This window comes from Peromyscus californicus, unplaced genomic scaffold (assembly GCF_007827085.1).
Source record: "Peromyscus californicus insignis strain IS unplaced genomic scaffold, ASM782708v3 Scaffold_1__1_contigs__length_55948999, whole genome shotgun sequence".
NCBI classification, from domain to species: domain Eukaryota; kingdom Metazoa; phylum Chordata; class Mammalia; order Rodentia; family Cricetidae; genus Peromyscus; species Peromyscus californicus.
Window position 1 is genome coordinate 50,104,571 of NW_026294492.1, and position 15,537 is coordinate 50,120,107.

The window sequence follows — 15,537 nt, forward strand, 5'->3', positions numbered from 1 at the left end:
GACTTGGAAACTGAGGCTCCAGGGGTCACACCCAAGGTCAGTGCTCAGACCCCAGCTGTGGCCTTGTTGGTCCTGAGACTCAGTCTGGGCTCAGCAGCGTATAGTCAGTCCTTGGGAGTCAGTCTGGGAAGTCAGAACTGTTTTGGAGTTTGAGGTCAAGTTCCAAACTGAGGCTGTCAGTCAGTCTAGAATGGAATTCAGTTTAGAATAATTTCAAAATGGCGTCAGGGTAGTGTGTATTGAGTGAATAACAGATACTCTCAATGATTCAAGGATGACTGTGGTCATATATAAATGGGACATAGGATGCCCGAATTTCCTCTCTCTGACTCCAGGCTCCGCCCAAGACTGTTGTTGAGGGCATACAGATGACTCTCCATGACAAAAGCCCAAGTCCTCGCTGCAGCTCCCAGGACTCTGCCCTTCCAGCGCCAACCCTCCTGCCTCCCTCCTCTGCCCTTTACCCTTCCTTGTCCCTCCCTCTTCTTCAGCCACACAGGCCTCTATGCTTCAACATGCCGGCTCCATCCTGCCCCAGGGCCCTTGCACGGCTGTGTCCTCTGCCTAGGCCTTTGCACGACGTGCACCTTCCTGCATTTCTCCCAGGCTTGCCCATCCCAGTTTAGAACTCCCCATTCCCCCTGCATTAAAGGCCTCCCATGGTGTCCCAACATCTCCAAACTAACTTTTGGTCCCAAATCACTTGCGAGCTAAAATTCCCTTGTTGAGTTATTGAAGTGCTTGCTGTGCTCAGGGTCTGAACTAGGGCCTGCCACACAGTAGGCGGCTAATGCACGCCTGTTGCTGGTTGGATGCGGCTCGCCTCTGAAGCACTTTGGATTAATATTTCAAAATAAATCCCGTCATTGGCGATGGAATAGTTGCCTCCGTTTGTGGGTGCCGAGGCCTGGAGACTTCTACAAGTTAAACGTTCCCAAACAAGCCGGCAGCTGTGGCACCCGGGCATCCTCCTGTCCCTACCTCAATTGGGATTTAGTGACTTCAGCTTTCTGGGGACCCTGGCCAGCCCACCAGCGCTGCGACAGGACGAGGGCCTCATCTCCCTCATCCTGCCCAGTCCCACCCCCAAATCCTACAGTAAAGCTACTAAGCATCACGGTACAGAGACGGCTGACAACTTCTGAAGGTCACACAGTGAGCTGCGGCGGCGGCGAGGTGCCCCTCACCCCCGGCGGCCCCAGCACCTCCCCCCCCCCCCCCCCCCCCCCCGCTGCTCTTCCCACGCCCCGGCACCGGAGGACCGGACGCCTCTCTTTGGCACCGGCTCACGAGCATCTGCCAGTCGGGGACGAGCAAAACCGAATGAACTTGTTTTTCTGGATATCTCAATGCGGCCCGGTGCAGCGTCGCGCCCCTCTTTGTCCCTATCTCCACTTGGCAGGCGAAATCCCTCTCCCGGCGAAGCGCCTTCTGCAGCTTTTTTTTTTTTTCTCCTCCTTTTTCCTTTTTCTCCTCTGTATTTATTTATTCTCTGCTTCGCTCCTCCCAGCAGTGCGGGGAGGAAGCGATTAGATGAAGGCTCAACAGAACAAGAAAAGACTGAACAAAGACACCGCCTCTGGGTAGAAAGGGATTTCTCCCCCCCAAGGAAAGCAGACGGCGGAAGGTGGAATTCAGAGGTTTGAATCGAAGCGGTCCAATAGTCACAAAAAGGCTCCAAGTGCCCTGGGGCCCCGCTCCCTTCACCCAGGCGAGGCTTCCCAGTCCCTAGAGCCTCCCAGACTCGGGCTCAGTGGCCTGGGGTTTGTGGGGACCCAGGAACTCTACTTTGTCTGTGCATGCGGGGGTGCAGAAGGACTGCGTAATGTGACCCGAGGTTGGGGTGAGGTGTCTGTAGTTGAAAGATGAGCGACGTGGACCTGGGTTCCCGGGAGTTACCAAAGCATCCGAAATGCTTAAATATTTCAGTCCAGACTCACGGATTGTCACTCACACGGACTGTCACTAAGTGGAGGTGAAATCAATCCGAATGTGTGGGGCATCCTGGGCTCTAGAGGGCGTGGGGAAGTGATCCTAGGGTCGGCAAGCTCCATGCCAAGACTCTGCCAGCTGGAACCACAATTTCCAAATGAACTGGCAGGATATTACGATTCTTTGATATAATTTTGTTCAGTTAAAGCATCTCCATGGTTTAAAATCTTGACTATTGTAAACGGCTCCCATTCATTTTCCACTCTTGGAGGTAAATTTAAACATTTTAAAACATGGCGAACCTCACAGAAAGACACAGGAACCAAAGGGGAATCTGTAATTGAGGAGAATCACATATTGACTTCACTGAATTTACACTGGAGACAGGATGTCAACTGTAGTTCCACAAGATACTGAACTCTTTCACGATTTTGACACGCATTGATTCACCCAAACCATCCATCCATCCATCCATCCGTCCATCCATCCATCCATCCATCCACCCATCCATCCACCCATCCACCCACCCATCCATCCACCCACCCATCCACCTATCCATCCATCCACCCATCCATCCACCCACCCATCCACCCACCCATCCACCCACCCATCCACCTATCCATCCATCCACCCATCCATCCACCCACCCATCCACCCATCCATCCATCCATCCACCTACCCATCCATCCATCCATCCATCCATCCACCATTCCACCCATCCACCTACCCATCCATTTTTACTGTAATTAACGAGGCAATTTAATTTCCACATAATTTATCTGGTAATCAAGAGAGGTTCATTTCTGGGATAACTTACTTACATCCAATAGGGATTGGTTACAGGATCAGGGAAAGATGAGGTACCATCGAGCGGAGAGCTCTGGCTTGGTGTCCCATCCTGCTTCCAGGACCACGAGGTATCTAGAAGGGGTCAGACACGAACACACCTCGAGTCTTAAGGGGCTCCCTCTCAGCCACACCCCAGGGGCAGGTCAGCCCCAGAGGCAGGTCATAGGTAGGTGTGGCAGTTACCTGCTGTCACCTTAGGGGCAGTGTTTCAAGGTCAAAGCTGGAACAGCTACCCACTACAACCCATCCAACTATCCATCCAAACATCTGTCCATCCATCCTTCTACCTATCCATCCACTCACCCATTCACCCAACCACTTAACCATCCATCCACCATCTACCCTCCTATCCATTCAGCCACCCATCCATTGATCATCCACCCATCCTTCCTCTCATTTATCCAAACATGCACTCATCCACTCACTTATGCATCCATCCATCCTTCCATCCATGTACCCATCCACCCATCCACCCACCCAAGCATCCGTCATCCATCCATCCATCCACCACCTGTCATTCCACCAATCTATTCACCCATCCACTCATCCACCTACTCCACTTCCATTCATCCACCCACCCCATCAACCCAATTACCCCCCCACCCATTCATCAACTGACCCACCCATGCATTAACCCATACACCAACAACACAGCCATCCATCCACCCATTTACCCACCCATCCATTCAGCCACCCATTCATTGATCATGCATCCATCCACCCATCCTTCCCCTCATTTATGCAAATATTCACTCATCTACCCACTTATCCATCCATCCATCCATCCACCCATCAACTTACCTACCCATCTATCCATCCACCTACTGACCCATCTACCCATCCTTCCATCCACCCATTCATCCATCCATCCATCCACTCATTCATCCATCTACACACCCATCCACCAAACCACTGAGCTGCCAATCCCCCATCCGCTCATCCATCCATCTACCCAGTTATTCATCCATCTGCCCATTCATCCACCCACCCATTCATTCACATATCCACCTCCCCACCCACCAATCCCTCCAATTACTCATCCATCCATCCACCCATCCATCCATTCATTCATCCATCCATCTATCCACTCATCCACTCATCCACCCATCCATCCATCCATCTATCCACTCATCCACTCACCCATCCACCTATCTATCCACCTACCCATTCACCCTCTATATATCCATCTATTCACCCACATCCTCATCAACCCAATCACCCACCCACCCATTCATCAACCAACCCACCCACCTTCCCATCCAAGCATCTACCCATCCATCCATCTGTCCATCTGTCCACCCATCCATAAACCACCCATCCATCTATCCATCCAACCCATTGATCTGTCTATCCACCTACCCATCTGTTCATCCACCACCTATCCACACATCCACTCACCCATCCACCCATCATTTCAAGCATCCACCAATCTATCCATCCATTCATTCATCCACCCACTCTTCCACTCATTCACCCATCCATGCACCCATCAACACATCCATCCACCCATTGAACCATCCACACATCTATCCATCTGCACACCCTCCCACACACCCTTCCAACCTTGCAGCCTCCCACCCACCTATCCACCTACCCATCCACCCATAATTCCACTCATCGATCTATCCATCCATCCATCCATCCATCCATCCATCCATCCATCCATCCATCTAATCACCCATCCAACCATCTGGCCATCCACCTACCTATCTATCCAGCTAGCCAATCCATCCACAAATCCATTGTCCCAACCAACCATGCATGCATCCATCCATCTGTCCATCCATCCATCCATCCATCCATCCATCCTTCATTCCTTCCACCCATCTATCCACCCATCCTCCCATCCATCCATTCACCCATCTGATCACCTATCTACCCATGCAATCACCCACCCACCCATTCATCAACTGACCCACCCACCCTTCCACCCACTCTCCCATCCATCATTCTACCCACCCATCCATCTGTCCACCCACCCATTTATCCATCCATTCACCATCCATCCTTCCACTCATCCATCTGTTCATTCATCTCTCCATCCATCTATCCATCTATTCACCAATTTACCCATGTACCCACCCATCCATTAACTCATACACCCACCCATCCGTCTATCTATTTATCAATCCACCCACCAAGAATCTACCCAACCATACATCCACCCACCCATCTACCCATCCCTCCACCAGTCCATCAAACCACCTATCCATTCATCCTTCCATTTACCCAAACACCTATCCACCCATCCATGTGTCCACCCACCCAACCACATATCATCCACCCACCCACACATCCATCTATCCAAACATCCATTCATTCACCTATTTATCCACTCATCATTTCACCCACCCACCTATCTTTCCTTCCATTTCATCCTCCCATCCATCCATCCATCCACCCATACATCCATTAACCAATACATCAACCACACAACCATCCATCCACCCATCCTTCCCCTCATTTATGCAAACATCCACTCATCCACCCACTTATCCATTCATCCACCCATCCACCCATGCATCTACTCTTCTATTGATCCATCCACCTCTCCAACCATCCACCCATCACCAATCCTTCCACACATCCACCCATCCATCCACCCATTAACCTATCCACCCATCTGTTCATCTATCCATCCATTCACCCACCCATCAATGATCCATCCATCCACTCACCCATTCATCCATCCATGCACCCATCCACCAAACAACCAATCCTCCAATCCCTACCACCCATCCATCCATCTGTCCATTCATGTATGCACACATTCATCCACACATCCACCCCTGCACCCACCAATCACTCTAACTACTCACCCATCTATCCATTCACCCACACATCCTTTCATCCACCTATCCACCCATCCACTGACCCATCCATACATTCATCCCTCCATCTACCTAACCATCTGTCTATCCATCTACCCCTCCATTTATCCACCTCTCCATTCATCCATACACTCATATCTCTACCAATCCATCCATCCTCCTATCCATCCAGCCATCCACCCACCCACACATCTATCCATCCCTCCACCCATACATCATTCCATCCAACTATCTACCCATCCACTCATCCACTACACTCTACTACCATCCATCCACCCATCCCATCCATCTGCCTACATATCACCCTCTGTGTGTACCCATCTACCCACTCATCCTTTCATCAAACCATTCACCCACCCACCCATTCATCAACTGACCCACCCACCCACCTTCCCATCCATCCACTATTCATGTAACTTCCCATGCATCCATCTGTTCTTCCAACTACCCATCCATCTATCCATCCATCCATTTGTCCATCCACCTACCCATTCCTTCATCCATCACCTATCCACACATCTACCCACCAATCCATCCCCCCACTTCCATCCATCCATCCACCCATCCATTCATCCATCTATTCATCTACCCACTCATCTACCCACCTATCTATCCAGCTATCCCTCCACCCATCCATCCATTCACCCACCCACCCACCCAACCACCCTTCCTCCAAGGCACCCACTTACCAATCCATTTACCCATATATCCGCCTACCCATCCACCCATCCTTCCGCCCATTCATCCATTCATCTGTCTCCTCACCTATGTGTCATCCATCCATCAGCGCATGTCCCCCTATGTTCATGTCATTGGTGCTGGCTCTGGCCACACCTCTGTGAACGATGCATTTCTGCCCCACCTTCCCACAGGCAGTCAAACCGACTGCGGTGCAGTGTAAGGGAAGAGGCAACTGCGGGGCCACAGCGTCTCTGAGAGCCCTGGATGGCAGCATGTGGAGGAGTCAGGCATGGAGTTGGTTCCCAGTGACACAGGCTTCGGGGAATTTGAACATGGGGACCAGCTGCTGTGAGGTACTTGGGGCTAGAGGTGTAGGAGGAGAGAGCAGGAGAAAGGGAGGCGTTAGCAGGTGGAGACAGACTGAGTAAGGACTCAGTGTGATTTGGGGATCACGGATACATGGTATACCTGACTGGGACCACAAACCAGATGTCGTCATCTGGCGTCTTCCTAAGTTATTAGCCACCCATGTTTTTGAGAGAAGGTCTAACCTAAGGTGGCTAAGCTAGCTGGCCATGAGCCCCAAGGATGATCATCCCCCATCCGCAGCACAGGGATCACAAAGTACACCTCACCACGTTTGTCCTTTTTAACGTTGGTGCTGGCGCTTTGAACTCAGGGCCTCACACGTGCATGCCAGACACTTCCCCCACTCAGTCATCTCTGCGGTCCCAGGGGCAGATGGGGGTCACCTTGAGGCCAGTGAGGGCCTCTCTGGGTGTGACAGCCTGACAGAGCCTCTCCAGGCTCTGCAGATGCCGGGGACAGCAGTCAACAGCCATGCAGGAGCCATGCAAATGGCTGGTCCAGGGCGGACTGTGACAGCCGAGTGATGGGCTTTATTAGTCCACGAGCAGAGTGGGTTTAAAATAGCATCGTGGTGGCAACAAAAGCAATTTGCTCCCGAATTTTTATTCTGAAGGGATGATGTGCTTTTAATCAAGCAGGGCGTCCCAGAATGCTTCTAATTACCCGAGTCAAGGGCTCGGCAGTCATCCTGGTGTTGACGCGGGGTGCATGATAAGACTTTCTACCAAACAGGTTCCCCCGGAGCTGGGCCAGGGACCAGGGTGTCTGCGACTCAGTGGTCTTCTAGAGTTCGGACTGGTGGTGAAGGGTCCCAGGTGTTGGTTCCAGGCCTTGGGACAGGGAGGGCCCAGCTGGAACTCAATAGAGCGACTCTGGGGGGGGGTGTCTCTGTCTGCTTTGGAACCCCATTTTGCTGTCTGTAAAATGTGGCCAGTGCTGGTGTCAGTGTGTGGGGACGAGGAGTGAAATACTCAGAGACTTAGCATCATGGCTGCCATGCTGGTGTTTGTGAGTCATCCTGGCACTCAGGAGACTGAGGCTGGTGGATTACTCATCCTGAGCCAGCTTGAGCTACAGAGCAAGATCCATCTTCAGTTAGTACCAGCTTAGTTTTGCTGCTGTAACAAACTGGCCCATGTCTCCAAGGCTAACAGCATGGGCTCCCTTCTCACCCACATTAGCATGTTCACCATGGTGCTTTGGTCTAGCCCACACCACCTGACTCCAGGAATATGACACACAAGTCATTTCCTGTTGACCACATCCAGTCCTGCAGCCCCGTGTAATCCAACTGATCTCAAAAGCCAGGAAAGGCAGTCTTAGGGTGTGTGGATGTAACAGTCAGCTTCTGCTGCGTAACAAACACCTGCTACATCTCTTTGGCATGCAATTGTGAGCCTGCACTTGTTCTCCTGGCCTCGGGCCAGCTGGATTTCACTGAAACGTGGGTGCTGTTGCATGAGTCTGTCACTGTCCTTGGGTATGTCGTGGTTCAGATATATCTGTGTCTTAAAATCGCCTCCAAGGAGCTATGCACATCGATACCCAGGTTGCAATTGGGAAATCCCCTGGCATAGTGATTTCAGGAATGGCTGGATCCAATTGCTCACTTCTCCGGAGTCCGCTGTGTTCCAGGCTCCCTGCAGAGGCCCTGGGCAGAGATGGCTGTCGATTTTGAGCCCCACACAGGGAGCTTGAATTTTTTTTTCTTTTCTTTTTTGATTTTCTGAGACAAGGTTTCTCTGTATAACAGTCCTGGCTGTCCTGGAACTCGCTCTGTAGACCAGGCTGGCCTTGAACTCACAGAGATCCGCCTGCCTCTGCCTCCTGAATGCTGGGATTAAAGGCGTGCGCCACCACCGCTGGGGGGGGGGGGAGCTTGAATTTTCATCTTTCCTTTTTCAAATATCAAATCGCCCAGACAGCATGACACAAAAGCTGCAGCGACTTCGGGTGCCTGATTGACGTGTAAAATGGGCAAATTATAGCCTTCTTTTCCCATGTCGCTGCTCACACTCCTGTCACGCTGTAGCTGGTCCTCAGGAACAGACTGGCTCCTCCAGTGTTTCCTCACAGGCTCCACGTCCAGGGGCCAGTGAGAGTTTTGTCTGGAGAGTCCTGATCCTTCCTCAGCTCTGACCACAGATGCATTTGCTTTCAGTCTGGGAGGCTGAGGGCAGAGTGCTAAGGGCAAAGCCAGAGCAGTTTGCTTAATTGATTTGCTCTTAATTGGCGCCTTTCCCAGAGGGTTGGGGGGAGGGGCAGAGCGCTTCTTCTAGCTTTGTTCTGAGATCATCTGACCCCAATCCTCCAGCAGCCTCCCAGGGGCTGGGGGCGTGGTCAGGGGTGAAGCCCCGCCTAGAATCCCCCCAGTGAGGGGCTGTGGGCGTGGCTCTGCCCAAATTTCATCTCATTCCCAGCACCCACAGGTGGGGGAGCCGATAGGCTGCTTGGTGTCCTCCGCGTAGTTTTGGGCTGCAAAGTTCACCTTGGACATAATGTGATGGAGGAACCACGCGTGACCCTCTGTTGAAATTTGACCTCCTAGTCGGGCGGTGGTGGCGCACGCCTTTAATCCCAGCACTGGGAGGCAGAGCCAGGCGGATCTCTGTGAGTTCGAGGCCAACCTGGTCTATACAGAGCAAGATCCAGGACAGGAACCAAAACTACACAGAAATGCCCTGTCTCGGAAAAAAAAAACAAACAAAAAAAAAACAAACAAAAAAACCAAACCAAACCAAACCAACTTGACCTCCTAACCAGTACCACTTTGGCAAAGCTGCTTATGTGGGTGCCTCAGTTCCCCAAGTGTGCTTCTCAAGGAAGATAATCACATCTCACTAGGAGTAGATGGAAAGCATTGAAGCACAAACACATGGGAAGTGGGGCCAGGCTGGCCTTGAACGCCGGATCCCCCTGCCTCAGCCTCTCCAGAGCTGGGTTGAGTGGTGCTACGCCTGGTTCCCTCGGCTTGTGGTCCCACCGCTGCCTTCGGGAGTTCCCTCCAGCCACGTCCCAGTTTATTACTTCTCTATTAAGTACCAGGAGGTCAGTGGCCCTTGGCTGTGCAGATGGAACTTGTCACCCCACACCCATCTTGTGCTTGGGGGCAGCATCTTGGGGACTCCTCCCTGCCGAGTTCTGCCTCTGCGGTTGTCCATGGCCTGAGAACGTCTGTGCTCCACACGGGAGACTCCTTGGTTGGCCTTTCTTGTGGGATGCGTGGCTGGGGGTGGAGGGAACCACCCACAGGGTATAGAGTCAATGTCTTTCCTCTCTCTTGCCCCCTCCAGTCTCCCTCAGCCCCTCAGTTTCCCTCCTTCGGTCCGTCTTTCTTCCTAGACACCCGTCAGGGCCAAGGTCCATTGGAAGACACATCCTCCTTTCTCTTGTAGACCCCAGAGTGGCGCCGTGGCCCTCAGTTCCTGTGCCCCCTCCCTGTGAGTGTGAGCAGAAGTGAATTTGCTTCTGACCAATGGAGCAGACAGAGGTGATTTCACTTCTGTGACTCCCGATCTTTTCCTCTGATTGACAGCCCTCCCTACTCCGAGTTCCAGCTGCTTTTTCCCTGTTTTTTCCCCCTTCTGAAGATTTCTGCATTTAAAAGTGTTCTGTTGTGAAATAATTTTAAACTTACAGGAACTAGCGCTTGGTTGCCGCCCCCCTCCCGGATCGCAGCAGGGCGGCCAGATGGCCAAGCAGCTGTGCCTCCACTTCACCACAAGTCACCTGTTTTGTTTTGTTTTTTTTTAAAGACAGGGTCTCCATCTGCAGCCCAGACTGGTCTGGAACTCACAGCACTCCTTCTGCCTCAGCTCTCCCAGTGCTGGCATGCAAGTGATTCTGTGCCCTTTTCTTGGTGGTGCTGGACTGGACCCCAGGACCTTTGCACACACCGAGTAGTTCACATTTCCTGAGAGTCTCTAGGGGGCTCTAAGAACAGTTTGTCCTCACCTGGAGAGACTCATCCCTTTTTGATACTGCCTCAGTTTCCCATTACCTCCGTGTTCTTCCTGTCAGAGAGACCCGCCCTGTGGCCTCCCAGTAACTGTTAAGGTTACTGGTCCCCTGGGTGCCTGTGACTGCAAACAGCTGGAGTCCAATAAGGAGTGTGTGTGAGATGGAAGCCGCCTGGTCAGAGTGACTCAGTGTCCCCAGGTGCAATTTGTCAAGCGCTGGGCTCTGCCTAGCATCAGTGTGCGTACACATGTCCTGACACGTGCCACTGTGTGATTCCCGCACAAGTTCGGGAACCTGGGTTCGAGTCCCCAGAACTCGCACCCAGCACTGAGGTCCCTGGGCCTCGCAGGGCGGCCCAGCCACGATCAAGGCCCTGCCTCGGAATGAGTGGTGTGTGGGGAGGGCCAGGGCCTCCGGGGTCAACGTCAGCCTGCTCTTGTGAGGCAACAGGATTGCTGTGACTTCCAGACGGCAATACGATGATTGACAGGTGTCACGGTGCAGGCCCTGGGGCTGCTGTGCAGTTTATGCACAGTACGAGCTCTCCCAGAAACCGCTGTCAGTCATCTGCGAGAGATGGGAGATGGGGCCAGGTGTTGTCGGCCGGGGTGGGGGCGGGGATTATGGGCAGGTGGTAGAACCTTAAAGGGGCGGGGCCTGAAGGGGGGCTCTAGGTTGGGGGGTGCCCTTGAGAAGGGGCTTGTGGGACCCCAGATTCCTCTTCCCCTCTGTCCCACTCTCTTTGTCTCTCTCTCTCTGCAACAGGGAAGGCCTGACTATACACGCTGGCTTTGAACTCCAGGCAATGCCCCTGCCTCAGCTTCCTGCGTGCTGGGGGTGACAGGTGTGCCCCACCACACCCCGTCTTTTCTCTCTCTCGGATCCGTCCACCTCTGGGACGGACCCTGTGACGCCATGAACCAGAGACAATCCAGCCTGGTGCCCACGCCTTTAACCCCAGCACTTGGGAGGCAGAGGCAGGAGGATCGCTGTGAGTTCCGGGCCAGCCTGGGCTACGTAGTGAGACCCTGTCTCACAAAAACAAGAAAACGACAAATGAGCAACTCCACAGGCCCACCGGCCTCGCTCTTTCTCATCAGACTGCGTCACGGTCCCGCGGGACTGGCTGGGAAGGCTGGCGGGCGGCGACGCCGGGACAGGAGCGAGTCCCACTGCCTTTGCAGCCGAGCAGAGGCACCGCCTGTCTCCGAACTCCAGCCACGGCCGATTGTGGCGGGAGCACCGACCGCACCAGACATCACCTGAGCCACACACACGCGTCCTCATGCCATGCAGGCCAGAGCTCTGATTGGCCAGCGCTGGTCACATGCTCCCCCCCCAGGGAAGACGGCCCCTCCCTGCACCCCACTCCGCTAGCCTCAGGTTGGACAAGGCAAATGTCGTCACAGGAGGGGAGAGAGCAAGGGCCAGGGGGGCAGGCCCTTCCCAAGGGCGGCACAGCAGGTCATCGGGTTTGAGGGAGGCAGAGGGCAGCACCTTGTAGTTTCAGTTTTCTTGATCTCCCCGCTAGAGTAACAGTCCTCTACTGTAGCACATCCATTCTCCATAGCCGCAAAGTGACGCTGGCGATGGAGATGATGGCCCACTGGTGCCAAAGCCGGAGAGCGGATCCGGATCCGTCTCTAGGTGCCCCGAGTGGGGCTCCTTCTTAGTATCTGTGTCAGTGGGAGGGTGTGTCCCCTCACCAAAATACAAGCTCTTTTCTTCCTGGGTTGTTCTGTTTGTGCTTTGAGGTGGAGACGCTGAGCAGGGCTCAGTCAGTCTGAGCCCTGAGTCCCTGTGGCCATCACATGAGCCAAGGACTTACATGGGGCCTGGTGTGTGGGGGGGACGACAAGATTCCTCCTCCCTGGGGTGGCTGAGCGGCTGTGCTGTGGACGGAACAGCAGGGAACCCCAAGAATTCCTTGTGGAGCTCTTCCCTGTGCCTCAAGGCCCTGAACTCTACCCTTGTGCCCGGATGCCAGTTTCTCCTTTCAGGAACTGATGTCACATGGGCACATCTCCTGGGCACTTTTGGTAATGACCTTAGTCGGGGTTAAGTAATGCTCCATCAGCCGGGAGTCCGCACAGCGGAGTGTTCTTGGGCATGCGTGACACTGACGTCACAGAGGTCGGTAGCTTCTAGAACGCCGAGGTGTCATCCTCAGAGCTGGTCTCCTGGACACCAGGTGGGCTGCGCTGTCCCCAGGAGCCACTTCCGCTTGAGGCCCTGAGTCTGGCCACAGCAGGCGCCGCTCCCACCCCGCCACCGGCTCCCCGGGTGGCTCCGGAGATGCCCGAGGGGCTCCTGTGCCGTCCCACGCGGGACTCGGCGGCGCGCGACAGCTGGAGGTAGGGGCGGCCATGGCGCGGTCGGCGTGGGCCCGAGTAGCCCCGGTGGCCCTGGTGGCCCTCTGGCTGGTCCTGTCCCCGTCGTCCGCGGACGCGCAGGTTAACCTGAGCTCCGTGGACTTCTCGGAGCTCCCGGCGCTACTCGGGGTCCCCTTGGACCCCCCCCAGGGCGCACGCAGCTACCTGCTGGTGGCCAGGCCGGCCGACGCCTGCCTCGCCATCGAGAGCCCTGGGCCCGACAACAACTCACTGGACCCCCTCGTGCTGGTCCGGCCCCTGGGCTGCAAGTGGGAACGCACGGGGCGGCGCGCGCTGAGGGCTGGAACCACAGCAGCCTCCGCGCGCACTGAGGAACCAGGGCAGCTGCGCGTGTACGACGACCTGGAGGTGACCGTGCGCTGCGACCGGCCAGCGCGCGTCCTGCTGCCCCACGGGGGACCCTGTCCGGACCCCGAGTGTCACCCCGCCGTGGCAGCGTCCTGGGCGCTCGCTCGAGCCCTGGCCCTGGCCGCGTCCACGCTGTTCGTGTTGAGGCAGCTGTGGCCGTGGATCCGGGGTTGGGGGAGCCGGGGCACCACGGTGAAGACGCAGACGTGCCAGAAGGCGCAGGTGCGTACGTTCACGCGCCTCAGCGACCTGTGCGCCATCTGCCTGGACGACTATGAGGAAGGGGAGCGGCTCAAGATCCTGCCGTGCGCGCATGCGTACCACTGCCGCTGCATCGACCCCTGGTTCTCGCGCGCCGCCCGGCGCTCCTGCCCCCTGTGCAAGCAGTCGGTGGCCAGCACGCACGACGGCTCCACGGACAGCAGCGTGGGCGGCGACGATCCACCCCTGCCCGAACACTGCCCACCCATCTGGGCCATCCAGGCCCGGCTGCGCTCCCGCAGGCTCGAACTGCTGGCCCGGACAGTCCCCTGCCGTCGCTGCAGCAGCACCACGTCCCTGGGGATGGCCGAGAACGTGGAGCCGTCAGCAGAGACCTACGAGCCCTCCTGACCCCAGCTGGTGCGGGGAGGGGCAGACAGTAGGAGAGGGGTGCGGGTGGGTAGTGCCCAATAAAGTGAGTTTGAATCTGGACGATTCCCGCTGTCCCGAGCTGTGCTGCGTAATCCCGCCGCCCGGGACCCGCCCCAGGAGAGCCGCGCCCTGTCCCGCCCCGTCCATTCATTAATCATGGCCCCGCCCCGCCCCAGAATAACCACGCCCCCATCCCGCCCCGGCATAGCCACGCCCTGTCCTGCCCCGTCCATTAATTAATCATGGCCCCGCCCCGCCCCGGAATAACCACGCCCCTCATCCCCGCCCCGGCATAGCCACGCCCTGTCCTGCCCCGTCCATTTATTAATCGTGGCCCCGCCCCGCCCCACCACGCCCCTCATCCCCGCCCCGGCATAGCCACGCCCTGTCCCGCCCCGTCCATTTATTAATCATGGCCCGCCCCGCCCCGGAATAACCACGCCCCTCATCCCCGCCCCGGCATAGCCACGGCCTGTCCTGCCCCGTCCATCCATTAATCATGGCTCCGCCCCGCCCCGGCATAGCCACGCCCTGTCCCGCCCCGTCCATTCATTAATCATGGCCCCGCCCCGCCCCGGAATAACCACGCCCCTCATCCCCGCCCCGGCATAGCCACGCCCTGTCCCGCCCCGTCCATTCATCAATCATGGCCCCGCCCCGCCCCGGCATAGCCACGCCCTGTCCCGCCCCGTCCATTCATTAATCATGGCCCCGCCCCGCCCCACCACGCCCCTCATCCCCGCCCCGGCACAGCCGCGCCCCGTCCCGCCCCGCCCCAGCGCAGCCTCTCCCAGTCAAGCCTCGCCCCTCTTCAGCGTAGCCTCGCCCCATCCCCACCACGGCCACCCCCTGGCAAGCATAACTAGTACTCGTTTGCCCCGCCCCAGCATAGCCACGCCCCCACACCCAGCATAGCCACTCCCCGTCCTGCCTGGGGGCACGGGGGCGGGGGGGGGGAACAGGGTGTTGCGGGGGAGGGACCCTTTGAACAGCTGCATCCCGAGGCCAAGGCCAGGCAGTCTACTCCACTATTTCGCCTCCCTGAGCCTCAGTTTCCCCATCTGTAAAATGGGCTCAGCAGTGACACCTGCCTCACCAAGTCTAAGGATGGTTTTTCACAGAACGTGCGAAGGCCTGGGAGAGCGGCCAGCATTTGTTGGCTAGGTGACCCGCTCTGCTGTCAGGAGAGGTGAAGGCCCGCGGTGGGACAAGGCCGCCGTCCTGGAGGCCCGGGATGGCCGCCTCATCCAGCGGGCGCCTGGAAGGGCACACGGGGTTCCCCTCCTCCTGTGAGTGGGGTCCCCCGTTTTGTCGCAGCCTCTCTGTCCCCCACCCAAGCCCGGGCGCATGTCCAGCCGCCTCCGGCTGCCGCCGGCTGCCAAGAGTCCCAGCTGCTGGGGCGCCCGCGCCAGCTCCCCACCGCGACTCCGGCGGGGGCCCCTTCCTGCCCGGCCAGGCGGCGCCATCTGTGTCCGCCTGCGGAGGGCCCGGGGGAAACTGAGGCTCTGCAGAGCGTGCTGGCCGCGGGCCGCGGGCAGCCT

At 56.4% G+C, this 15,537-nt stretch overlaps 1 protein-coding gene across 1 annotated transcript; it reads left to right on the forward strand.

The window, feature by feature from the left end:
* Positions 1-11,346: 11,346 nt before the first annotated feature.
* Znrf4 (zinc and ring finger 4) lies at positions 11,347-13,975 on the forward strand. The gene has a single exon (XM_052745703.1). It carries the CDS (start codon positions 12,989-12,991, stop codon positions 13,973-13,975), a length of 987 nt encoding a protein of 328 aa, XP_052601663.1. The 5' UTR covers positions 11,347-12,988.
* The last annotated feature ends 1,562 nt before the right edge of the window (positions 13,976-15,537 follow it).